This window comes from Raphanus sativus, chromosome 4 (assembly GCF_000801105.2).
Source record: "Raphanus sativus cultivar WK10039 chromosome 4, ASM80110v3, whole genome shotgun sequence".
NCBI classification, from domain to species: domain Eukaryota; kingdom Viridiplantae; phylum Streptophyta; class Magnoliopsida; order Brassicales; family Brassicaceae; genus Raphanus; species Raphanus sativus.
Genome location: NC_079514.1, coordinates 20,388,397 through 20,413,366, shown reverse-complemented (window position 1 = coordinate 20,413,366; position 24,970 = coordinate 20,388,397). Strand labels below are relative to the sequence as shown.

General features: G+C 36.3%; 4 protein-coding genes across 5 annotated transcripts; 2 read left to right on the top strand and 2 right to left on the bottom strand.

The window, feature by feature from the left end:
* Nucleotides 1–3,150: 3,150 nt before the first annotated feature.
* On the bottom strand, nucleotides 3,151–6,873 carry LOC108855576 (phosphatidate phosphatase PAH2-like). Of its 2 annotated transcripts, none has more exons than XM_018629429.2 (11): nucleotides 5,918–6,873; nucleotides 5,264–5,828; nucleotides 4,661–5,175; nucleotides 4,485–4,558; nucleotides 4,307–4,391; nucleotides 4,156–4,242; nucleotides 4,000–4,072; nucleotides 3,873–3,916; nucleotides 3,674–3,802; nucleotides 3,479–3,580; nucleotides 3,151–3,397 (listed from the first exon to the last, which is right to left on the bottom strand). In XM_018629429.2, the coding sequence occupies exons 1-11, from the start codon at nucleotides 6,725–6,727 to the stop codon at nucleotides 3,344–3,346; spliced, it is 2,538 nt and encodes an 845-aa protein (XP_018484931.2). In that variant the 5' UTR covers nucleotides 6,728–6,873; the 3' UTR covers nucleotides 3,151–3,343. The 2 variants fall into 2 exon arrangements, with proteins under 2 accessions (XP_018484931.2, XP_018484930.2); XM_018629428.2 differs by having other exon boundaries at nucleotides 4,646–5,175; nucleotides 5,918–6,871.
* A 6,632-nt stretch (nucleotides 6,874–13,505) lies between these two features.
* On the top strand, nucleotides 13,506–18,194 carry LOC130511042 (uncharacterized). The gene is made up of 2 exons (XM_057007827.1): nucleotides 13,506–17,667; nucleotides 17,881–18,194. Exon 1 carries the CDS (start codon nucleotides 14,182–14,184, stop codon nucleotides 16,729–16,731), a length of 2,550 nt encoding a protein of 849 aa, XP_056863807.1. The 5' UTR covers nucleotides 13,506–14,181; the 3' UTR covers nucleotides 16,732–17,667; nucleotides 17,881–18,194.
* Nucleotides 18,195–18,376: 182 nt separating this feature from the next.
* Nucleotides 18,377–19,270, bottom strand: LOC130511043 (B3 domain-containing protein REM7-like). Its single transcript, XM_057007828.1, has 2 exons — nucleotides 18,908–19,270; nucleotides 18,377–18,818 (listed from the first exon to the last, which is right to left on the bottom strand). The coding sequence occupies exons 1-2, from the start codon at nucleotides 18,968–18,970 to the stop codon at nucleotides 18,546–18,548; spliced, it is 336 nt and encodes a 111-aa protein (XP_056863808.1). The 5' UTR covers nucleotides 18,971–19,270; the 3' UTR covers nucleotides 18,377–18,545.
* A 987-nt stretch (nucleotides 19,271–20,257) lies between these two features.
* On the top strand, nucleotides 20,258–24,954 carry LOC108808858 (uncharacterized). Its single transcript, XM_057007627.1, has 2 exons — nucleotides 20,258–24,419; nucleotides 24,641–24,954. The coding sequence occupies exon 1, from the start codon at nucleotides 20,934–20,936 to the stop codon at nucleotides 23,481–23,483; it is 2,550 nt and encodes an 849-aa protein (XP_056863607.1). The 5' UTR covers nucleotides 20,258–20,933; the 3' UTR covers nucleotides 23,484–24,419; nucleotides 24,641–24,954.
* The last annotated feature ends 16 nt before the right edge of the window (nucleotides 24,955–24,970 follow it).

Below are 24,970 nucleotides of genomic sequence, written 5' to 3'. Positions count from 1 at the left end.
ACTAAGGGAAAAAGCAAGAAATATATTTTTACCATCAAATGCAGTGAACAAAGGCTAGTATTCAACTCAGTCTAAATATAGAAGTCTGTCTAGCTAACTCGTAGTGAATGTGTCGTTCATGTTGCTTGCGTCTATAGGATTAAACTGCTGGTTTATTATCATGCCAAAAAACCATTAAGATTAGACAATTTAGATTATTAACTGCAGGACGGTGATTTGAAAACTTCTAAATGCTGTATAAATGATTTCAACCTAAGCAAATAAACATAAGAACGAAAACTGAGTAAGCATAAGACATAGAAATTCATAAAAAACAGAGGCTTGAAATTACCATGATTCAAACAAATTGGACAACAAATTAAAAAAAAAATGGTTAAAAAAACCACCAAACAGAACTAAAATCGCAACATTGAAAACCAAAACAGAAAACTCATAGCACTAATGAAAAAAATAAGCCTCTGCTCAGAGGTCCTATAACGCCCAGTCTCAATGTAGCCACTTTTTTAGAACTTGTCCTTCTCAACCTTTATAGATAACTCTGGCCTTGTAACATATTTCTGAAAACAATCCTCCTCCAAACCAGTGATTGGTGTCCTTGGCTGGTGTCAGATCATTAGATTCAGAATGTTGAGATGAACCACACTGTAACATCAGAGACCCCTATATTAAAAATGCAAAACAATCAGCTACTAAGCTTATACATAATCCATCAATATATGTATTATTATAATGGAAAATTATCAGACAACCTTAGGAGCATCAGACTGAGTTGAAAATATCCCTCCAAATGTGTTATCACTTCCCTACATATAGCAATAATATCACATTAGAATGTCGGTATCAACAACACGAAAATATACATGACATGCTGTTCCATTAGTTTTACCGTAGGAGATTGAGTCGCATGGATGTTTGGTTGAGCGATAAGAACCACCTGAATGAGTAACCATGAAGTTGATGAGGATTTTTGTTTATCCGTGCTGCAACACATGGAATAATTTTCCCATATCATCATTCTTCACAAATACATGAATCTTGTCACCCTACTAAAGATGAACACAAAATAGTAAGAAACCTTACATACTATGTATAGCAAGCATAACATATGAAATAAAACAACTCCAACGGTTCTTTAAACTTTAGTATACAGAAAGACCATCTTAATAACTTCACCACCTACAGCCGGATGATTTTGATCTTAACTTGTAATGCTTCGGGACTTCGATATGGTTCACCGCAGTCATGTTGATTTTTTTTGGGTATGGATCAATGATTTTGCTTTGGTTTGCAATGGGACGAAATGACTCACATCCTCTTGGCTTATATAGGAGGAAAAAGAGTCATAAAGAGAATATATTTGTATCATAATGCCTTTAAGACGTTCAATTTAGCTTGTCAATCACTCATATATCAACGCATAGAACAACAATGTTTACCATATATATGTCATTGATTTATATTCGAGAAATACTTGGGTTCACCCCTAGAGTGAACATTTGGGTTCACCCAACCAATATGATTTCATTATTTCATATTCATTATCTTTTAAAAAAGAAAACAAAATATTGTCAAATTTTATTATGTTTTTTAAAATAAAAAATAAATAGAAAATAATAGTAGTCGAAAAAAAAAGTTTTGTATTTAAAATACCGTCACCAAAACACTAAACTCTAAACCCTAAATCATAAATCATAAATCATAAATCCTTGATAAACTCTAAACCCTTGGATAAATCCTAAATCTTTGTTTTTAAAAAAAAAAAAATCAGTCAGCAAAATACTAAACCCTAAATACTAAACCCTAAACCCTAAATACTAAACCCTAAATACTAAACCCTAAACCCTTGGATAAACTCTAAACCCGTGGATAAATCTTAAATCCTAAGGATTTAAGATTTTTCCAAGTGATTGGGATTTACCAAGAGTTTAAAATTTATCCAAAAATTAGGATTTAAGATTTAGAGTTTAGGGTTTAGTGTTTGGCTCACGGTACTAAAACTAATTTTTTTAAATGTGTTTTTGGTTGCAATTAATATTATTTTTTATTTATTTCTATTTTTTAGTTTAAAAACATAATATACCTTGAAAATATTTTATTTCTTTTTTTTTTAAATACCGAATATGAAATAATGAAATCCTATTGGTTGGGTGAACCTAAAGGTTCACTCTAGGGGTGAACCTAAGAATTTCTCTTTATATTATATATAAATGGAGTATTAATCAGTGGAATCACTTTAAATTTTTACCATATTAAAGGGATATAATGCATTTTGAGTTTATAAAATAGTCAAAACTATATATATACTAAACTAAAATAATTATGGCCACATCTGTCGTATTTAAGTGACGTATACCACCAGTAATTAGGCTATATACATTCTTATCTTATAGAGAATATACCATCATAAAATAGTTTAGCAAATTCAAAACAGTTCTCGTAAATTCAACTATTTTCTATAAAGATCTTTCAAGCATCGTTCCCTACATTAATATAAAAAATTACGTTATCAATATAAAAAATCGAATTACGATATTTGTGTTCACTTGTTATGATATTTGTTATGATCCTCATTATTCTTTAAAAAATTACAATATCAATATAAAAAATCGAATTACGATATTTGTGTTCATTTTTAATAAAATGGCTTCTGATACATCTTGCATTGAAAAAAAACAAATATTAGATTTTACAACATTAAACTACATAATTGCGTAATACATTATATGGCAATGATCTATGGTAACCTTATATATGGCAATATATTTTGATAGAAAAGGAAATCATGGAATGAGTTAATGGGAAATATAATTAAGAGAAATAGTAATGATCTTTGACTTTCCTTAAACATGAAATGATGAAATCGCACTGATCTTTGACTTTCTTTTTTATACGAAATCGTCCAATTATTAATTTTGAACTATAATGTATATGAGGAAATTCGAGTGGTACCACAATGGCATTTCTTTGTAATTTCTCTAATGAATCAAGGGTAATTATATATATAGGTTGAGAGTGAATATGGTGCCGACACGTCAGCATGACACTCATGTAAATAACTTATACATTTAAAGTTACTTTTTAAAAATGCTTCTCGATTAATAAGAAGGGGATTCTTAGTGCGTTAATGTATATTGATTATTCTTTAAGATATACTGTCCAACAAATTAATGTATTTATATACAAGTATAACTGCGCATACATCGTAGACTTGTGATAAGAAACCAGTGTGACAAAAAAACAAAGAACCAAAACTACTGTCCTTTAAAAGAAAAAATCAAGATGGAGGCCACCATTTGTTATTCTATCACCTAATCTACGTTTTCTTAAACCAACATCATCATAATCACATAAACGGTGGAGGCGGCAGTTTCCAGAAATTCCATGTGTTAAAGTCCTCCTGTATGTAAAAAGTTCAGTAGAAAGAAGCAAACAAAACAACAAAATAAAAACAAACTAAACTGAGAAATGTTTATTGTACCGGTTCTGAAGAGGTTGTTGTAGCTGGGAACATTCCATTGACAAGAGCATGAAGATTTGTGTATGACCTTGTATCCACCCTACGATTCACAGCTACTTCTCCCTGCAACTCTCACAAGTAAGTTGGCCATCCTTTCAGAAAATGTTGCTAAATGATCTTTTTGCTAAGGCATTTCCATTGTTAAGATTTGAGTACCTTTGGGTTAATAGTGAAGATCTTTCCCCGGGGAATTCCGACTTTAAGGTAGCTTATCTCATCCGTGTCTCTGTTTCCAAAACCAGCATAGAACGGGTTGTGTTCCGGAGGAAACAAGGCTCGTATTTCCTGTGAAAGATTTAAAAAGTTCTGTAAACATGTTTTAGAAGAGTTTCGAGAGAAACCACATAAAACTAACCTCCAAGCAAGAAATCTTGAATTCATGAGGTGCTCTTCTAATTACTGCCAAGAAAAAAAAAAAAACAAATCATTCAAGATCAACAGATCATAATTTGGATATGTTGCAGAGGAAACAGACTTATTACCTTCTCGAAACAGCGAAGGAAAGAGGCCATCGGGAGAAATAACAACAGGCCCATCCGGCAATGCTTTCCCATCCTATTGGTTTACTTAAGCTAAGATTAACAAAGAACACTAGATTTTCCATTTTGCAAATATTTTGAAATGCGTTTTCTAATCACCTGCTTAAGATTAACTAGAAACTGTCTTGTGACTGACGCCTGAGAAATTGCGCGTGCACTTAAGAACATCAGCTGATATCCGTTTTCCTGTTAAGGCAGAGCAAAATAAATCTTTTGCTTCATTACTAAAGATAAGCACATATTAACAGACCTTAACAGCTGAAAATAAATGTGTAACACCAGTTTGTGACCAATCTATTCCAACCAAAGGCATGAACTGGCCTAACACATCGGATCTGCGAAAAAGCATAAAGAAAATCAGAGAGAGACAGGTGAAGGATTTTGGCTGAAAATATGCAAAACATAATAGAAAACCAAAGGTGGTCGACCTTGTGATGGTACCATCTACATCTGAAACAACTATCCGAGCATCCCATTTCCATAAGTAGATCCTCGCGTCTACCTGTTTAATTAACGAGTCTGTGAACACGCGAGAACTCTTTGAACAGTTACATGACAAACATGTCGTAGCACAAAAGGATAAAATGACCTGTTGTGTACCCACAATATTCGTGGAGAACGTGAAGTTCACTTTATTCATCCCTTCTTTCAGATTCAGCGAAGCCAATTGTTCAGACGTTGGAGTCAATGCCCTGACTGTCTTCTTCACTGGTCTTGGCGACGACTTCTCTTGTTTCTTCTCCTCAGGCTCAGCAGGGTCCTTAGAAGAAGCTTCGCTATCATTCCTTGATCGTCGTTGAGAGAAAGGCCAAAGGTTCCAGCTTCCACCGCTTGGAGCTAATACAGCATCAGCTTTCTCATTTCGGTCAACAGCTATCATGCCCTTGGGCTCAAATACTTGAGAAGTCCCGAATGAAACCGCTCCTAAGATAATAGGAGCTGCTGCATCCCATGGAAAATAACACCCACCAATCTTCACTATAAGCATATCATTCTCCAAGACTGATGGTCCCAAAGAAGCAAATTTTTCCATATCCAGTTTTTCTGAATCGAAGGCCTGAGAAGCCGCTTCTGCTCCCATTCCTTCACGTAATAAATGCTTGCAGAGAGAGAGCTCGACTGAGAATGGAGATAGCAAAGTTAGACTATACTATCTGGGGTGGGAGTTAATAAAAATATAAAGGTAAATAAGTTATACATTCCTTACCCACTTGAGGATTAGTGATAACATGTTTGTATGCCTGCAAGTTTGGTCTACCGTCAGCAACGTTTTCGGCATCTAAACCCTTCAAAGTATTGGAACTTGGGTCAAATGACTGGCTCATAGGCTGACAAGGACTAGCATCGATATCATTGTTGTTGTGAAGCCGCATAATAGGTAATGATTCAGCCAACCGGTCCATCTCTTCTTCTCCAGAGATATCTTTTTTTCTCTCTATGTCAATCGGCTCTGACAAGACCTTTGAGTCCTCCACGCTGTTTTCAACACTAACTTCATTTTCATCAACTTTTACTGTATCACGAAAACTTGTCTCTTCAGGACAAGTCTCAGCAGATTTGCAATCGCCAATATCGCTGAAGGAAAACTGTTCCTCTTCAACCTCCGGTTGAAAGACGCTTTCTCCATTTGTTGACTGAGTCTTTTCAAAACCATCGTCCACTGCCATTTTGTTGTCATCTTGAACAAGAGAGCCAGCGCTGCTCCTAGTGGGGACATTCACAACACCTAACATATCTTGCTTAGAATCCAAACCACATCCTGTAACAGAATCCTAGTGGGGAGATACAAGACATGAGTCTCTCCATACGTTACTAAATCTACCATTGGAAAGAACATTAAAGATTCATTCTAATGACTAACCTCTGCTAGTGGCGGCTCGGTTTGTTCGACTCTAACTGAATAATCTGCCACATTGCTGCTGCTTTCACGGAAATCCTGCTCTTTCTCATCAAGATACTGCAACGTAGGAGACGCAACAAGCGGAGTTTCCAATATCGAATGGCTATCTACTAATAAGCTTCTCTTGTTCGTTCCATCATCAAAAGACTTTGAAGTTTTGCCTTTAACGCACTTGCGCGTATCTATATTGGTAGACCACTTGACATCCAAGAGATCAGCAGCAATCTCAGCACGCTCCATGGAGGTGACACCATCATCATCTACCTTAACCGATCTACCACCACCAAACACAAACCCTAGAATCCCTGGCCTCCCAACAATCTTCCCATTACCAACAACAACACGAGGACTAATAGCTGAATCATAGTTACAGCTCTTAGACTTCAACGGTATCTTAACCCTTTCAACACCATCACTACTACTCTTTCTCCTTCTACTAGTCTCGGCTTCGTCGCCTGAAGATAAAGTGTAGACTTCGGCTTCTCCGATCAGATCTTCGACTTCTCTGAGGAAGTAAGCTTGGCCTGTATGAGCCAGGTACATGGTGAAACCTGAATCAACGCCATTGACCTCGATCTTGATCAGATTCCTTCTGTTCTTCAAAACCCCTTGAAACTTGCCGAATCTGACGTACCATGGAGACGATTTGAACGTGCCGTCCGGTTGCTCGACGACGATAATGTCGATGGCGCCACCGAATGGGTGGAACGGACCTGACACCGTGCCTACGCCTCGGTAGATGTAGCTCCCGATCCTACCCACCGCGTTCATTTCTTTTTTATTTTTTTTTTATGAAGAAAAGTCAAATCGATTTATAGACGATCGCGAATGATCGTGAAAACTCAGTTCACGAGACTTCGATCAATCATGTTGAAGAAGAAAATCAAATCTTGGAAACCAAAGTCAGAAAATGGGGGAGAGAAGGGTATATTCTGTAAGAATGATCCAAATGAGACAGGGATCAAAAGCATCATTAATTATTGTTATTGCCGCCGGGACATTATTTTGCCTCGGTGGGGTTTCGTTCCGTACTCATCCCAAGTTTATTTGACAAATTATATAAATAATGTTTATTATTAGTGCTATAATTATCAAAAATATATTTTCAATATTTAATATTTAATCTTCTGGAAAAACGTTGAATGACATCAACTCTATGAATAGTTACAAAACTGACACAATTATTCTTTATAATTTTTTTAAAAAATAATTATTAATCTAATGATATGTTAACTAACTATTTTAGAATATAATGAAAATTTAAAATAATTTTCATTTGAAGAAAATAATAAAATTATATTTTATTTATTCAATATTTATTTTTATAAAAACAAATTCTAGCTACTAAATAATTTATTATAAATTTAGATAATTTATATTTGGTCCAAAAAAATCATCAACTTTAAAAGTTATTTTAGGCCTAATGTTAGTCAACTATAACTGTTAACTAAATATAGGACTAAAATGATATAGTCAATGAAAATTTATGACTAAAATAACTTGTCAAAGAAAATTGGTATTTTAAATGGTCCAAGTGAAAATTCATATTTTTTTCAACCAAATTAAAACAATTTGTGATTTAAATGACAATTTTCTCGATTTAGAAGGATAATTTCTATGTGAGAGAGAAAATAAATTAGAGTAGTAACATTTTCTATGGAAAGAAGACATACATAATCGTCAAATTCTATTTCTTTTTTATAAAAAATTCAAAATTTTATTATTTCTTATTTCTTCTATTTTAAAATGATATACATTTTAAATTAAACACACATTAATAAATATATTAAATTTTACTATTAATTATACAATTTTATAATCCTCTCATATTTTAAAATTAATAAAAATTCAATAAACGTAATTTCTACTATATAAAATCAACTAAATGAAAAGCTGTTTAAAGTGTTTACGTCACTCAAAATATTGCCCACCAGTCAACTTTATACGTGATTGCATAGGCTATTGAACTTAATATGGATAAAAGTCCAATAGACACAACAATTTCGTCATTTTTCCTTTAGCCTTCAATTTTTCTTCTTTGCTGGTTATAAACATGACGCGTCCATTTATGTAATTCCCACAACTATGAACACTTACTGCAACCATTTATTATTTCTTCTAATCATAAAACCGAAAAATCACCGACTCACTCTTCCATAGCCTCTTACTCTTTCTTTATAAGCCAAACAAGCTATCCATAGTTAGGTCAAGTTTCAATCTAACGCTTTTGAAATGGTACAAAAGGTTACGATATTCATTGTTTCAAACTACAAATTTTTCTATGATTTTTATCTCCATAGAGTTTTCACATTTATAACCTCCGCAATTTAGAGATTGATTTCAGATTCATATTTCTTGATTTAGATGAATTGATACATGGAAGATTATAAATAGTGGGTTTCAAAAAAAAAAGAAAAAAGATTATAAATAATGATGACGATAATAGAAAACAGGTTTGCAAATATATACATATTTCTCTAAATAAATATAAAGTATAATCTATTTTCTATAAACAGGAATACTAAGTTTCTATTATCATATGAATCAGCTTATATACGAGAAGCTTCTTCACCACATCACTGAAGGCTATGCCATGTTTAGACCATGTCTTAGCTACATGTACTGATTTTTTAACTTCCATATTCGATTTTAGTCCTGAGGTTTTTCCTACTCTAAACCCTATTTATAACAATTTTTCTAGTTTCTTGAAAATATCTCCTCAAAGAGGTTATAATAGCGTTGTTGTTATTTTGATCACGGATATTTCCGCAAAAAAAATTAGGCAGAATGATCTTTTGCAGAACCTACCCAGAAGTTTATATAAGCGATATATAAGGAAAGGATATATTATCCATTAATATAGGCCTAGTCTCTTGTAATATCAGTTAATATTGTAACCCTTAACATCTAATACTATTCATTCAGCCTCACATCACATATGGTATCATAACTGAATACGATACCTTAATCTTTTTCAGATGTCTCTTCCATCTCTCATTTTCTTCTTTTTCTTCTCTTACCTTTCTCATCATGCTACTTCACCACCATGTCTGAAAACTCCACTCTGACTACTGCTAACAAGACTATCGTTGTCTCTAAAAACTTTATCCACCTCAACATTATATGAGTAACATTAGGAAGCTTATTGGTGTCAATTTTTTCATATGGAGCCGGCAATTTCACTTCTAACTAGATGGGTATGATCTAGGATGATATGTGGATGGATTTACCACTGTTCTGATACCTGCTGTGACAAAGATGCAGTTATAAAGGTGAACCCAACTTACGTTCTCTGGAAGCGCCAAGACAAGTTGATCTATAGCGCCCTACTTGGTGCAATCTCCACCCCCGTCTAATATCCCATGTCAACAACTGCAACCTCTGCCAAGATTTGGGAGACTCGATCCTCGACTTACGCCAAGGCAAGTCGTTGTCACATCCGTCAACCTAAGAAACAGCTTCGACAATGGACCAAGGGAACTAATACCATTTATGAATACTTTCAAGGTCTTATGTCCCTCATTGATCAATTCGCCCTGTTAGGGAAACTGGAGGATCATAAAGGCAAAATTGAATATGTGCTTCAAGGTTTCTCAGATGACTGCAAAGCCGTCATCAATCAGATTGAATGCCACGATGTCTCGCTATCTCTAAAAGAAGTCCATGAAGAACTCATTAATCATGAACTCAAGCTAGCGATGAAGACAAACAGTCCCTCGTGTCTGCCAATCACTGCAAATGTGGCCAACTTTTGTGGTAACAAAAAAAATCTCGTGTAACATAGGGGAAGTTCTGGTCGAGCAAACAAATAGCCAAAATGCAACTAATCAAAACTAAACCGAGAAATTATGCCAATGTGAACCGACATGAAATAAAATATGCAAAAATGATTTTTTTTTTCTTTTGGTGAAATGTCGAAATGAAACAATTTGAAGTGATAATAAACACAAAATGGAAAGAAATATGAAATGCAACTAACGATAATTTTTTTTTAATATGAAAACAATTAAATATGCAAATGATATAAACTAAACTATGTTCTTAATTTTTTTTTGATGCAATCACGAAATGAGGAACAAGATATGCTATGAAAATTATGAGAATGATTTTTTGGCTTTTTTATGGAAGTAAATGAAAAAGGAAACAAATTCAAAACAACAACTTTTATGGAATTTTCGATTATGGAAACAAAACAAAAAGGAAACAAACACTTTTCTTTTGGGATTTTCGATTTATAATGAATCAAACAAAATTCTTTTCTTTTCTTTTTCGTGGCTTTTAAAAGGATGAACAGAAAGAACACAAAAACAAAATGCAGAAACAAACTTGAAAAAAAAAACAGTTTTTATGGATTTTCGGTTTATGATGAAAACAAATGCAAGCAAATGAAATATGATGCAAGGATAGATATCACCTTAGTCAGGAGCTTCTGCTCTGATATCAAAATGTTGTGGGCAAAAAGGAGGTAACCCAAGAATTGATAGAAGATGGATCCAAGCTGCTACATGAAACAAAGAAGATAGATTTTTTATAGGTTTTTATGAGTTTTTATGATACAAACAGAAACAAATGCAAAGAGAATGGAATGAGATGATTATGAATGATAAAACAAGACTAATAAAAAGATAGGATATAATGGAATCAAGCTGCTGGTTGTGTAACACTCTCAACTTGATCAAATGATCTTTGAAGTGAATCGAGATGGTGCTTTGCTTGCTGGTTGTGTAACTCTCTTAAGCTTGGCTAGTAAATGGGATGGACGAAATGGATTGATAGACACCACAAAGATCTATGGGAGAGATTTTTGATAAGCATGATTGCTCTGGAGCTGTTTTTTCACACACTCAAAAGACTTAGAACAATATTTTTGACAAAATTAGAAAAAGTGAATAATTCATATTATTTTCAAAATGGGTGATTTACAAAGATAAACTACTTGAGCTTATATAGGCTCGAAAATGACAGAATCTAACAGTAATAAAATAAAATGATAAAAGGAAACTAATAAATTTGAAATAATAAACTTGGAAGCAAAGGAATTGATGGCTCCCTAAAGCATACAAATGGATTCAAAGTTGGCTTGCTGGGTAAATTGTGTTTTATCCACCACTGGAAGTTTCTTGCGTACAGAAGATCCGTTGAAGAAGCAGCTCTATTCCATATATATTAAAGGAGGAACATTTGAAAAATAGTAACTTCAATTTTGTAGTAATTAAAAAAACTTCATGCTTATATGTTACTCAATTAGATTGTTAATTAATCATATGTGGCATCATTATATTGAAATTGAAAAAGGAGTTGGTCCAATTCAATTTGTACATCTTGCTAGATACAATGGAATAGAAACCATAGGGGAAGATGATATAATATTATATTATTTAATTATCACCTGAACAACTTTAAAATCTATACAAGATATTTTATGGGCTTATTGGCCGAATAGCCATATTTCAGTATGTAATTAGGTAGATAGCATTGATTTTGACATAATGTAATCAATAACATTTAGCATCCTTTTTGCCCGGTAATACCCTCTGTTGGTACAAGTATTTGGTAATGAAACACTTAGATGACGTTGAAGAAATGAGATATAGTCAACATTTACTGCAAACTGTTGAAAATAACGACACGAAATCCATCCACGTTACGTACGTAATTACCGCATAAAATGTGCTCAGTAAATGTGTGAATAAAAATAGAATATTCTTTCAATAAATGGTGTATTCCATTTAGTTCTCACAGTTAAACCGGAATGCTATGTTCTATATCAATCAAATAGTATAGGATATTAACTACATCTCATCTCCTAAATAATAAACCCTATCTCAAACTTACCTCCAACACCTAAATACTAAACCGTAAACCATAATCACTAAACCCTAAATCCTAACCTGTAAACTCTAAACCCAAATACAAATCATAAATTCAAATAGAATGGAGAAAATACCTAGTGTATTACATGTTGGTGAAATTATGAAATATCTATGATTGCATGGAAGAAGTTAATGTTGGCCCAACCATACCCCTCACCTTCTAAATACTAAAACATAAACCCTAAACGCAAATATAAACCCTAAATCCAAATATAAACTCTAAACTTAAATATAATTAAGTTTATGATTAAGCATTTATATTTGGTTTTAGCATTTATATTTGGGTTTATGATTTATATCATGTTTAAGGTTTACTGGTTAGGGTTTAATAATAAGCATCAGTACTATATCAATATCATTAAAACAGGATCATTCCCAAATTATACCCTTAATGAATGTTTTAAGTTTTCCAAAAATATCCTTATTTTTACAAAAGATTAATAAAATTCATTAATGGCATTTTAAGTCTTTTAGTTTTGGGCCTGCAAAAATATATTTAAATGGATCAACAAATAATGGGCTTACACATATTTATAAAATATGTTACTTTTATTTTATATAAATATTTTATGTTCAAATATTAGACATATATATTCTGAAACTAAATTAATAAAAAAACATAATGACATTATAATATTATTTTCTTAAATCTATGTATCATAAAATTAATTTTAAATCTAAAATAGAAAATAAAATATACAAACTTATAATAGGTCATTAACAACAAAAATAATATAATATTGTCATATTAATAAGTTTTTATATTATCTTTTTTATTTGGATGACATAATAAAAGTTGAATCTAAGTTTAAATACCACATGTTTATGTAGTATTAAAAAGTATGTGACTAATTTAATAAAAAATAAAATACTATCAGATATTTTATGTTTTATTCGATCATTGGTATTAGATCACAGGTTAATAATGAATTTTGGGGTTTTTACCGGGTTCTATCAGATTTTTAATCAACGATTTTTTCATTAAATCTGAACTAGATTATATACATGGTACGGGTTTACCAGTTCAGCAATTCTGGGTCGAATATGAAAACACTTTTTAAAACTCAAACATTATTTTCAAAAAAAAAAATTAACTATATGTTCTTTAATAAAAAGTTATAAATTCATGCAAATCACTCTTGACCAAATATTTGTTCTACTTATTTTTATTTTGAAGAGAAAAAAACAAATTATTGACCACTTTATATGTTTAGCAATAATTTATATAATTATAAATCTTTAAAATTATATAATAGCCCAAGTAAGATTTTCGGATAAAACATTGTTTAACTTATTTACAAACATAAAATGGTTGTATGACGCATTTTAAATTTCGTCATACTGTACACACTATTACAAACCCGCATAATTGAAACTTGATCATGTTTCGGTTTATATAATAAAACGAATAATAGTTAATTTTTATACTGAAAAAACAATTAAAAAACCCTGCCCTTTCAAGGGCGGATCACAATCTAGTGTATTTAAAAGCTCTTAAAGTAGAGCATTGAGGCTATCCACATCAGCCTGGAAATTCAGACCAATTGGAGAGTGATAAATTGCCACGTCACAAGAGTTTTGTTTGAAAATGGATAAATACCAAAACTTTCGTGTGGGCTCATGGTATTTTTTTAAGGACCCATTCAAGCCCACTTCTCGAAACCATTCACGGGACATCATCTCCTTTGCCCATCTTCCTCATCACTCAATCTCCTATACCCACTAAAATCATCTATACCCATACCTCTTTAATGAATTGTGGAAAGACTAAACTGACCTTGGTTTGTTGAATGAAAACCGAAAATTGTAATGTGATTGGGTTGGGTTTGTGATTGGAAATCGTTGGTTTGGGAAGTTTGGTTAATGGTTTTATAAAAAAAAAAATTAATTGAGAAAAGCTAAATTAAAAAAAAACCGAAGCTCCGTGGTGGGTCTCCCGTCTCCTCTACCTCCCCGCAGCTCCCCCATCGGGGCTCCATCCGGCTCTGTCGCCGCAGTTTCTCTCCTCCTCCTCCATTTTCAAAGTGTTTCCGGAGGTCTAGCATTCCATCGGCGCAAATAGAGTTGGGTATTGCAGGTAAACTCAGGACCCCCAACTTCTCTTGAGAAATGCATGTATTTGGAATCGAGCTAGGAGCAATGCACAACGGCATTGTTTAGTTGATGGGTCAATTAGTATAGCGATTTGGTATAAAATGCATTAATGTGGTTGAATTAAACGTTGATAGATGCGATTCGAAACCTTAGTGTTTTGGATTATTGTTGGAAAACTGGGAAAAGTGGAATAACTAGGAAAACTCGAACAACTGGTATAACTGTGTTGATCTTGTGCGATATTTTTGGCAGGATACAATGACCAATAACGTATTCGTACATTTTACATATGAAGACTGCATGTATGGTATATCTGTGAAGGCATCAGTGGAGGATGTGACGTTGTCAATGTTACAAGAAAAGATGTATAAGAAGCTTGGGTTGGATGAAAGTAAGGAAAAACTGAAATTGAGCTACATTCCGATGGTGAGACGTTGCCAGAAAGCTGTAACTATTGCTGATGATGACGATCTTTATGTTTACCTCGGAAGTGTCGATAAAGAGAACCAAAGATGTCTTTTGGTTGTGGAGAGTAGTGAAAGGTCGGGACCGAGACCACAAGATAGACTTTCGATAGCGGGTAAACGTTCTGTTGGTATGAACTACAACGATTTGCAGCTATTGGAACATGAAGTTGGACCTAATGCAATTACATTGTACGTTGGTGAGAACCAAGAGAATAACGAGGTGCGTGCTATGGAGACTGGTACTGGTAAGGAGACTGACACTGGTATGGAGACTAATACGGCTGCGGAGACTGATACTGGTATGGAGAATGATACGGCTGCAGAGAATGAAACGGCTGCGGAGACTGATACGGCTGCGGAGACTGATACGGCTGCGGAGACTGATACGGCTGCGGAGAATGAAACGGCTGCGGAGACTGATACGGCTGCGGAGACTGATACGGCTGCGGAGAATGAAACCGTACATCCAACCGCCGATAAGTATGTTGAAGAGCCACCTGCAATAGTACGGAGTAGTTGTATAGAGGAATGGGCCGATGGTTTGAGTCTCAATAAACATGACGAATTTCCAAGTAAGAAGGCAATTCAGGAGATGGTGGATAGAGCTGCATATAGTGAATGTTATCGTTATGTCACTAAAAAGTCTGATCGAAATCGATTGGTGATAACATGTTCGCAAGCTGACTGCAAATGGGTAATACGAGCTTCAGGGATTGGTGGGACGGAAATTTTCTCAATAAAAAGCTACACGAAGATGCATACATGCTCGCGGACACAACAAAGTGACAGCAACGACAAGAGAAGAGCGTCAGCAGAAGTAGTGGCAAGTTTTTTGAATGAGGAATTCCCAGGAGATGTGCAAACTCCAACTCCAAAAGATATTAAGGCTCTGGTTAAGTCCAAACTTGGTGTCATGATATCCTACTCCACAGCATTGCGTGGAAAGAATTTGGCTTCTTGTGATACACGTGGTAGTCCGGAAGATAGCTACAGGATGATGTATAGCTATTTGTACATGTTAGAGCAAATGAACACGGGAACAAAAACTAGTGTGAAATTGGATGACTCAGGTAAATTCAAGTACCTCTTCATAGCGTTGGGAGCTTGCATTGAAGGGTTTGCAGTTATGAGAAAAGTGATTGTTGTCGATGCAACATGGCTGAAGAACGGATATGGGGGTGTTCTAATTTTTGCCAAAGCTCAAGATCCTAACCGTCATTGCTATCCACTTGCGTTTGCTGTACTTGATGGAGAGAATCATGCTAGTTGGACCTGGTTTTTTGAGATGCTTAGAAGCGTTATACCAGACTCTTCTGAACTGGTTTTCATGAGTGATAGAAATGCAAGTCTGATATTTGCCATAGCAAACGTGTACCCTCAGGCTCACCATGGTCATTGTTTATGGCATTTGAAGGAAAATGTTAAAGGGCATGCTTCTAACGTCAACAAAGATGTAGTCGGGCATAGATTCATGGAGCTGGGAAAGATGTATACAATGGCTGATTTCAATGCTGCTTACGAAAAATTTAAGCTAAGGTTCCCTTCAGCTTACACGTATGTGGAGGAGAAAACTGAAAAAGACAAATGGGCAAGGGTTTTTTTCCCCCGTGACAGGTACAACTTGGACACAAGCAACAGCGTGGAATCAATGAACAAAGTGTTTAGAGAGGCAAGGAGGTGGGCCTTGATACCAATGCTGGATTGTATCATTAGGACATTCTCTGATTGGTTTAATCAACGTCGGAAGGATGCTGTTTCACAATCATTGGGTACCAAGCTAGTGCCTCTGGTTGAGAACTACTTGCACGATCTATGGGTTCTTGCGCGAACGCTACCTGTGCGGGAGCTTAATAGTTATGAGCTAGAGTACGAGGTAAAGGATAGTAATGGGAAGATGTTTTTGACGAACTTGATTGCCAAAACTTGTACTTGCAAGGTGTGGGATTATGAAAAGATTCCTTGTCTGCACGGACTGGCTGCTTACATCTATTACACTAATCAGGTGGATAGTGGGGGTGGTAGGAGCCGTGATATCAACATAGTATATCATGAGTTGTGCTCAAAATACTATTGGACGGAACTGTGGTCATTGGCGTATTGGAGGACAATTTATGCTGTGCCAGACATGTCTGTATGGGAAGTCCCGGATCACATCAGGGAGCTGAAGATCATACCTCCGGATCCTATCAAGCGTAAGGGAAGGAAAAGAGTTAATAGACTTCCATCTGGTGGAGAACGCCGTAGGAGGACACAAAACAAAAAGCGGCCTAGGCAAAATTTTGGTTTCAATTGGCTGTTATTTGGAAATGGTTCAAGCACTTCAGAGCAGAACACGGCCTAACCACGATTGGTTTCAATTGGCTGTTATTTGGAAATGGTTATTTGTATGTTTTTGGAAAACTCTGGAAAACTATTTTATCTTCTTTGTAAAACTGCATTGTGTTTCGAGTGTGACATTATTATTATTATGACATTTACTATTATGATTACTCTAGTCTAACTAATAATTCAATTAAACATATTTTTTTCAAAACGTTTTTCAAAAATTATGAAAACTCTTACTATCTCCATAATAAGCCTTATAGTTTCACTCACACTTTGTGAATGAAGAACATGTCACAAAAGAGATTATCAGATAATGTTTGTTTCCCAAATATTTGTGCAGTAAACAAGATAAATATCATGTTCAAGTACTAAAATCGAAAGTAAAACAAGAAAACCAAACTGAAAGCATTGGTAACACTGAATAAATTATAAACCACAGAAAGTACAACTATGAGCAAATCTCGTAAAACTAGTATCTTATGTAAAACTAAGAACAAATTTCGGGGAGGGAAATGAAATTACATTGGCGCCAAAACATATGAGGGAAAATAATTATTTTAATTATTTTAACTATTTTCATTATTTTTCTCTATGTCACGTCCCATCTCTCTGTCTCCACTCCATCTCTTTATTGATCCCATCGATCCATCTCTCTCTCTCCACTCCCCCACTCCATCCCTCATTCCTCTCTCTCGATCTCTTTCGGTTTCTCCCATTTCTCTCTGACAGTAAGAACTGAAGCATGACTCATCCCGAAGAGGAGTACAGTCACATGAAGGCCTTGAAGAGACACAACGACATGCTTGGTTTCGTGGCTGATGCGGAGTACGGCGTCCCGACCAAGTGCCCGTGTGGTGGAGGTATCATTCCTGAGGTATCTCCCTGTAACAAGTTTCCCAATGATTTTGATACGCAACCTGGAAGGAGGTACTTCACCTGCAAAAACTTTGAGGTAATTTTCATGTCGTGCAAAACTGGTAAAGCTTGTATAACTAGGAAAACTAGGAAAACTAGGAAAACTGGAAAACTGGAAAAATGGAAAACTGGAAAACTGGAAAACTGGAAAACTGGAAAACTGGAAAACTGGAAAACTGGTAAAACTTGTAAAACTTGTTAAACTGGAAAACCTGAGAAACTTGTATAACTTGTGATAAAACTTGTGCAGAATAATGGTCTCCACTTTCGTACGCCGTGGGTGTTCGCGATTCAGGACGAAGTTACAAAGTTAGTACACCGTGTCGAAGAGATGGCTGAGGAGATTGATCGCCTCAAGTCTCAGCTTTACCAACTTCACCGTCCATGATCCCATCTTGTTGCTCTAAGTTGTTGTTGTTCTAAGTTGTTCTTGGGGATGTTGTTGTTGTTGTTCTACGTCGTATGATGGTACTTTGATCTATGTTGCTACTTTCTTTCTCTATGTGTGTGTCTTATGACTTAAACTATCTATCTAATGTTTATGTGTTTTGTGGTTTACTTCTCTATGCGTGTGTCTTGTGACATTATACGAAAATAACAAGTTTGCAACATCAAACCAAAATCAAGAAAATGATTAACTAAAAGTCGAAAATGATTAACTAAAAGTCACAGACCAAATCTATATCATGATTCAGGACGTGAAATTGATTAATTAAAATTCGAAACTCTATATACGAACTTGCTAAAGTCGAAACTAATTGACATGAAAATGATTAACTAAAAGTTTGCAACATCAAACCAAAATAACAAGTTCAAAGTACCATCAAATCAAAATAACAAGTTCAAAGTACCAAAAGCAAACATATAAAAGACACACAAAATAAGTTCAAAGCACAAGACATTGTGCTCTTAAGATCAAGTCACAACCAACATAGATGTGTACTGGATGTCACAGCAGCTCGGACCAAAGGGAGTGACGTGAAAGACCATGGAACCTTCGAGTTTGAAGATGACAATGTCTCCTATTCGAAGGTCATGTGCCTCAGCGAACTCCTTCCAACCTCGGGTGAGTCGCCTCTCTTCTTGTATCACTTGCCATGTTTGATCCGTAGCGTCGGATGTTAGTGTCCATGTGTTCCCATTCGTCTTCCCTTGGATGTGCTTGGAGAAAAATACAATGGGTATTGTCTGCAATCAAGATTTGAGGTAAGTTACACAAACAAGGAAGAAATCAGGTTCTTGCAATCAAGAAAAGGCAATAGAGAAAGTGTGTTTACCAAGTAAGTCTGGAATCCAGGAAGCAAAGGTTGGAAGAAATGAAGTTCTTGCGGTTGCGCCATCTGCAAACAAGAAACAAAAGTTAGACAAATCAACTAAGTTAGACAAATCACGGACCAAATCAATCAAGAAACAAAAGCTAGACAAAGTTAGACAAATCATTTTGCATGTCAAGGAACTTGCTAAAGTCACAGACCAAATCTATATCATTTTCAGTTTAATTCGACCATTTGCTATAAAAGAAAACTAGCAAATGAACTCAATCAAGCATCATGAACTCCATCGAATGAGCTACCATAAAATTCTCAATTTTCAGTTTAATTTGACCATTTGCTATAACCGAAAACTAGCAAATGAACTCAATCAAGCATCATGAACTCCATCGACTGAGCTACCATAAAATTCTCAATTTTCAGTTTTATTTGACCATTTGCTATAACCGAGAACTAGCAAATGAACTCAATCAAGCATCATGAACTCCATCGACTGAGCTAGCATAAAATTCTCAATTTTCAGTTTTATTTGACCATTTGCTATAACCGAAAACTACCAAATGAACTCAATCAAGCATCATGAACTCCATTGACTGAGCTAGCATAAAATTCTCAATCAAGCATCATGAACTCGATATAACCAAAACTAGCATCATGAACTCGATCAACAGAGCTAATTCATGAACTCAATCAATCAAATACGCTAAGCAAAGCCGTCACTCCATCGATGGACCGAATCTAAAAAACCCTAAGCTACTTAATTAACCATTTGGTGGTGTTGCCATGGGATTGCCATCTAAAAAACCATAAGCAACCTTAAACAAAGATGACGTTTTCTCCATCCGAGGTAAACTTGATCGATGGAGAAACAGAACCGACGAGTAAGACATACTTTCAGTTGTGTCGCTATCGGTGGGATTGGCCGTCGCTGGTCTCCTCTTTGGTGGGATTGGCCGTCGCTGGTGGTCTCCCTCGGTTGTGTCGCCGAAGGGAAAATGGAAGAAAAGGGAAAATGGGGGAGAATCGGGGGGATGGTTTGGGAAATGGAGAAAGGAAATTGGTACAATTCGGTTTTTGGACGGTTAGGTTTTAATTTCGGATCGAAATTAGGGATTGGTTCGTGGTCCAACTCAATTCGGTTATTCCTTCGGTTAAGGTAGGTACAACCGGTAAATACTTCAAATTTTCTAGGGTTAAATGTAATTTTCGGCTTTTTATTTAACTTTTCATTTTTGTTTTGTTTTCATGTCTTACGGAGATTAGAGATATAGCTGGGTGGGTATAGGAGATGATGTCCCACCATTCACGCACTTTGTCTTCTCCGTTTCATATCCCTGCAAATCTTCATTAGGGACATCATCTCCTTTGCCCATCTTCCTCATCACTCAATCTCCTATACCCACTAAAATCATCTATACCCATACCTCTTTAATGAATTGTGGAAAGACTAAACTGACCTTGGTTTGTTGAATGAAAACCGAAAATTGTAATGTGATTGGGTTGGGTTTGTGATTGGAAATCGTTGGTTTGGGAAGTTTGGTTAATGGTTTTATAAAAAAAAAAATTAATTGAGAAAAGCTAAATTAAAAAAAAACCGAAGCTCCGTGGTGGGTCTCCCGTCTCCTCTACCTCCCCGCAGCTCCCCCATCGGGGCTCCATCCGGCTCTGTCGCCGCAGTTTCTCTCCTCCTCCTCCATTTTCAAAGTGTTTCCGGAGGTCTAGCATTCCATCGGCGCAAATAGAGTTGGGTATTGCAGGTAAACTCAGGACCCCCAACTTCTCTTGAGAAATGCATGTATTTGGAATCGAGCTAGGAGCAATGCACAACGGCATTGTTTAGTTGATGGGTCAATTAGTATAGCGATTTGGTATAAAATGCATTAATGTGGTTGAATTAAACGTTGATAGATGCGATTCGAAACCTTAGTGTTTTGGATTATTGTTGGAAAACTGGGAAAAGTGGAATAACTAGGAAAACTCGAACAACTGGTATAACTGTGTTGATCTTGTGCGATATTTTTGGCAGGATACAATGACCAATAACGTATTCGTACATTTTACATATGAAGACTGCATGTATGGTATATCTGTGAAGGCATCAGTGGAGGATGTGACGTTGTCAATGTTACAAGAAAAGATGTATAAGAAGCTTGGGTTGGATGAAAGTAAGGAAAAACTGAAATTGAGCTACATTCCGATGGTGAGACGTTGCCAGAAAGCTGTAACTATTGCTGATGATGACGATCTTTATGTTTACCTCGGAAGTGTCGATAAAGAGAACCAAAGATGTCTTTTGGTTGTGGAGAGTAGTGAAAGGTCGGGACCGAGACCACAAGATAGACTTTCGATAGCGGGTAAACGTTCTGTTGGTATGAACTACAACGATTTGCAGCTATTGGAACATGAAGTTGGACCTAATGCAATTACATTGTACGTTGGTGAGAACCAAGAGAATAACGAGGTGCGTGCTATGGAGACTGGTACTGGTAAGGAGACTGACACTGGTATGGAGACTAATACGGCTGCGGAGACTGATACTGGTATGGAGAATGATACGGCTGCAGAGAATGAAACGGCTGCGGAGACTGATACGGCTGCGGAGACTGATACGGCTGCGGAGACTGATACGGCTGCGGAGAATGAAACGGCTGCGGAGACTGATACGGCTGCGGAGACTGATACGGCTGCGGAGAATGAAACCGTACATCCAACCGCCGATAAGTATGTTGAAGAGCCACCTGCAATAGTACGGAGTAGTTGTATAGAGGAATGGGCCGATGGTTTGAGTCTCAATAAACATGACGAATTTCCAAGTAAGAAGGCAATTCAGGAGATGGTGGATAGAGCTGCATATAGTGAATGTTATCGTTATGTCACTAAAAAGTCTGATCGAAATCGATTGGTGATAACATGTTCGCAAGCTGACTGCAAATGGGTAATACGAGCTTCAGGGATTGGTGGGACGGAAATTTTCTCAATAAAAAGCTACACGAAGATGCATACATGCTCGCGGACACAACAAAGTGACAGCAACGACAAGAGAAGAGCGTCAGCAGAAGTAGTGGCAAGTTTTTTGAATGAGGAATTCCCAGGAGATGTGCAAACTCCAACTCCAAAAGATATTAAGGCTCTGGTTAAGTCCAAACTTGGTGTCATGATATCCTACTCCACAGCATTGCGTGGAAAGAATTTGGCTTCTTGTGATACACGTGGTAGTCCGGAAGATAGCTACAGGATGATGTATAGCTATTTGTACATGTTAGAGCAAATGAACACGGGAACAAAAACTAGTGTGAAATTGGATGACTCAGGTAAATTCAAGTACCTCTTCATAGCGTTGGGAGCTTGCATTGAAGGGTTTGCAGTTATGAGAAAAGTGATTGTTGTCGATGCAACATGGCTGAAGAACGGATATGGGGGTGTTCTAATTTTTGCCAAAGCTCAAGATCCTAACCGTCATTGCTATCCACTTGCGTTTGCTGTACTTGATGGAGAGAATCATGCTAGTTGGACCTGGTTTTTTGAGATGCTTAGAAGCGTTATACCAGACTCTTCTGAACTGGTTTTCATGAGTGATAGAAATGCAAGTCTGATATTTGCCATAGCAAACGTGTACCCTCAGGCTCACCATGGTCATTGTTTATGGCATTTGAAGGAAAATGTTAAAGGGCATGCTTCTAACGTCAACAAAGATGTAGTCGGGCATAGATTCATGGAGCTGGGAAAGATGTATACAATGGCTGATTTCAATGCTGCTTACGAAAAATTTAAGCTAAGGTTCCCTTCAGCTTACACGTATGTGGAGGAGAAAACTGAAAAAGACAAATGGGCAAGGGTTTTTTTCCCCCGTGACAGGTACAACTTGGACACAAGCAACAGCGTGGAATCAATGAACAAAGTGTTTAGAGAGGCAAGGAGGTGGGCCTTGATACCAATGCTGGATTGTATCATTAGGACATTCTCTGATTGGTTTAATCAACGTCGGAAGGATGCTGTTTCACAATCATTGGGTACCAAGCTAGTGCCTCTGGTTGAGAACTACTTGCACGATCTATGGGTTCTTGCGCGAACGCTACCTGTGCGGGAGCTTAATAGTTATGAGCTAGAGTACGAGGTAAAGGATAGTAATGGGAAGATGTTTTTGACGAACTTGATTGCCAAAACTTGTACTTGCAAGGTGTGGGATTATGAAAAGATTCCTTGTCTGCACGGACTGGCTGCTTACATCTATTACACTAATCAGGTGGATAGTGGGGGTGGTAGGAGCCGTGATATCAACATAGTATATCATGAGTTGTGCTCAAAATACTATTGGACGGAACTGTGGTCATTGGCGTATTGGAGGACAATTTATGCTGTGCCAGACATGTCTGTATGGGAAGTCCCGGATCACATCAGGGAGCTGAAGATCATACCTCCGGATCCTATCAAGCGTAAGGGAAGGAAAAGAGTTAATAGACTTCCATCTGGTGGAGAACGCCGTAGGAGGACACAAAACAAAAAGCGGCCTAGGCAAAATTTTGGTTTCAATTGGCTGTTATTTGGAAATGGTTCAAGCACTTCAGAGCAGAACACGGCCTAACCACGATTGGTTTCAATTGGCTGTTATTTGGAAATGGTTATTTGTATGTTTTTGGAAAACTCTGGAAAACTATTTTATCTTCTTTGTAAAACTGCATTGTGTTTCGAGTGTGACATTATTATTATTATGACATTTACTATTATGATTACTCTAGTCTAACTAATAATTCAATTAAACATATTTTTTTCAAAACGTTTTTCAAAAATTATGAAAACTCTTACTATCTCCATAATAAGCCTTATAGTTTCACTCACACTTTGTGAATGAAGAACATGTCACAAAAGAGATTATCAGATAATGTTTGTTTCCCAAATATTTGTGCAGTAAACAAGATAAATATCATGTTCAAGTACTAAAATCGAAAGTAAAACAAGAAAACCAAACTGAAAGCATTGGTAACACTGAATAAATTATAAACCACAGAAAGTACAACTATGAGCAAATCTCGTAAAACTAGTATCTTATGTAAAACTAAGAACAAATTTCGGGGAGGGAAATGAAATTACATTGGCGCCAAAACATATGAGGGAAAATAATTATTTTAATTATTTTAACTATTTTCATTATTTTTCTCTATGTCACGTCCCATCTCTCTGTCTCCACTCCATCTCTTTATTGATCCCATCGATCCATCTCTCTCTCTCCACTCCCCCACTCCATCCCTCATTCCTCTCTCTCGATCTCTTTCGGTTTCTCCCATTTCTCTCTGACAGTAAGAACTGAAGCATGACTCATCCCGAAGAGGAGTACAGTCACATGAAGGCCTTGAAGAGACACAACGACATGCTTGGTTTCGTGGCTGATGCGGAGTACGGCGTCCCGACCAAGTGCCCGTGTGGTGGAGGTATCATTCCTGAGGTATCTCCCTGTAACAAGTTTCCCAATGATTTTGATACGCAACCTGGAAGGAGGTACTTCACCTGCAAAAACTTTGAGGTAATTTTCATGTCGTGCAAAACTGGTAAAGCTTGTATAACTAGGAAAACTAGGAAAACTAGGAAAACTGGAAAACTGGAAAACTGGAAAACTGGAAAACTGGAAAACTGGAAAACTGGAAAACTGGAAAACTGGAAAACTGGAAAACTGGTAAAACTTGTAAAACTTGTTAAACTGGAAAACCTGAGAAACTTGTATAACTTGTGATAAAACTTGTGCAGAATAATGGTCTCCACTTTCGTACGCCGTGGGTGTTCGCGATTCAGGACGAAGTTACAAAGTTAGTACACCGTGTCGAAGAGATGGCTGAGGAGATTGATCGCCTCAAGTCTCAGCTTTACCAACTTCACCGTCCATGATCCCATCTTGTTGCTCTAAGTTGTTGTTGTTCTAAGTTGTTCTTGGGGATGTTGTTGTTGTTGTTCTACGTCGTATGATGGTACTTTGATCTATGTTGCTACTTTCTTTCTCTATGTGTGTGTCTTATGACTTAAACTATCTATCTAATGTTTATGTGTTTTGTGGTTTACTTCTCTATGCGTGTGTCTTGT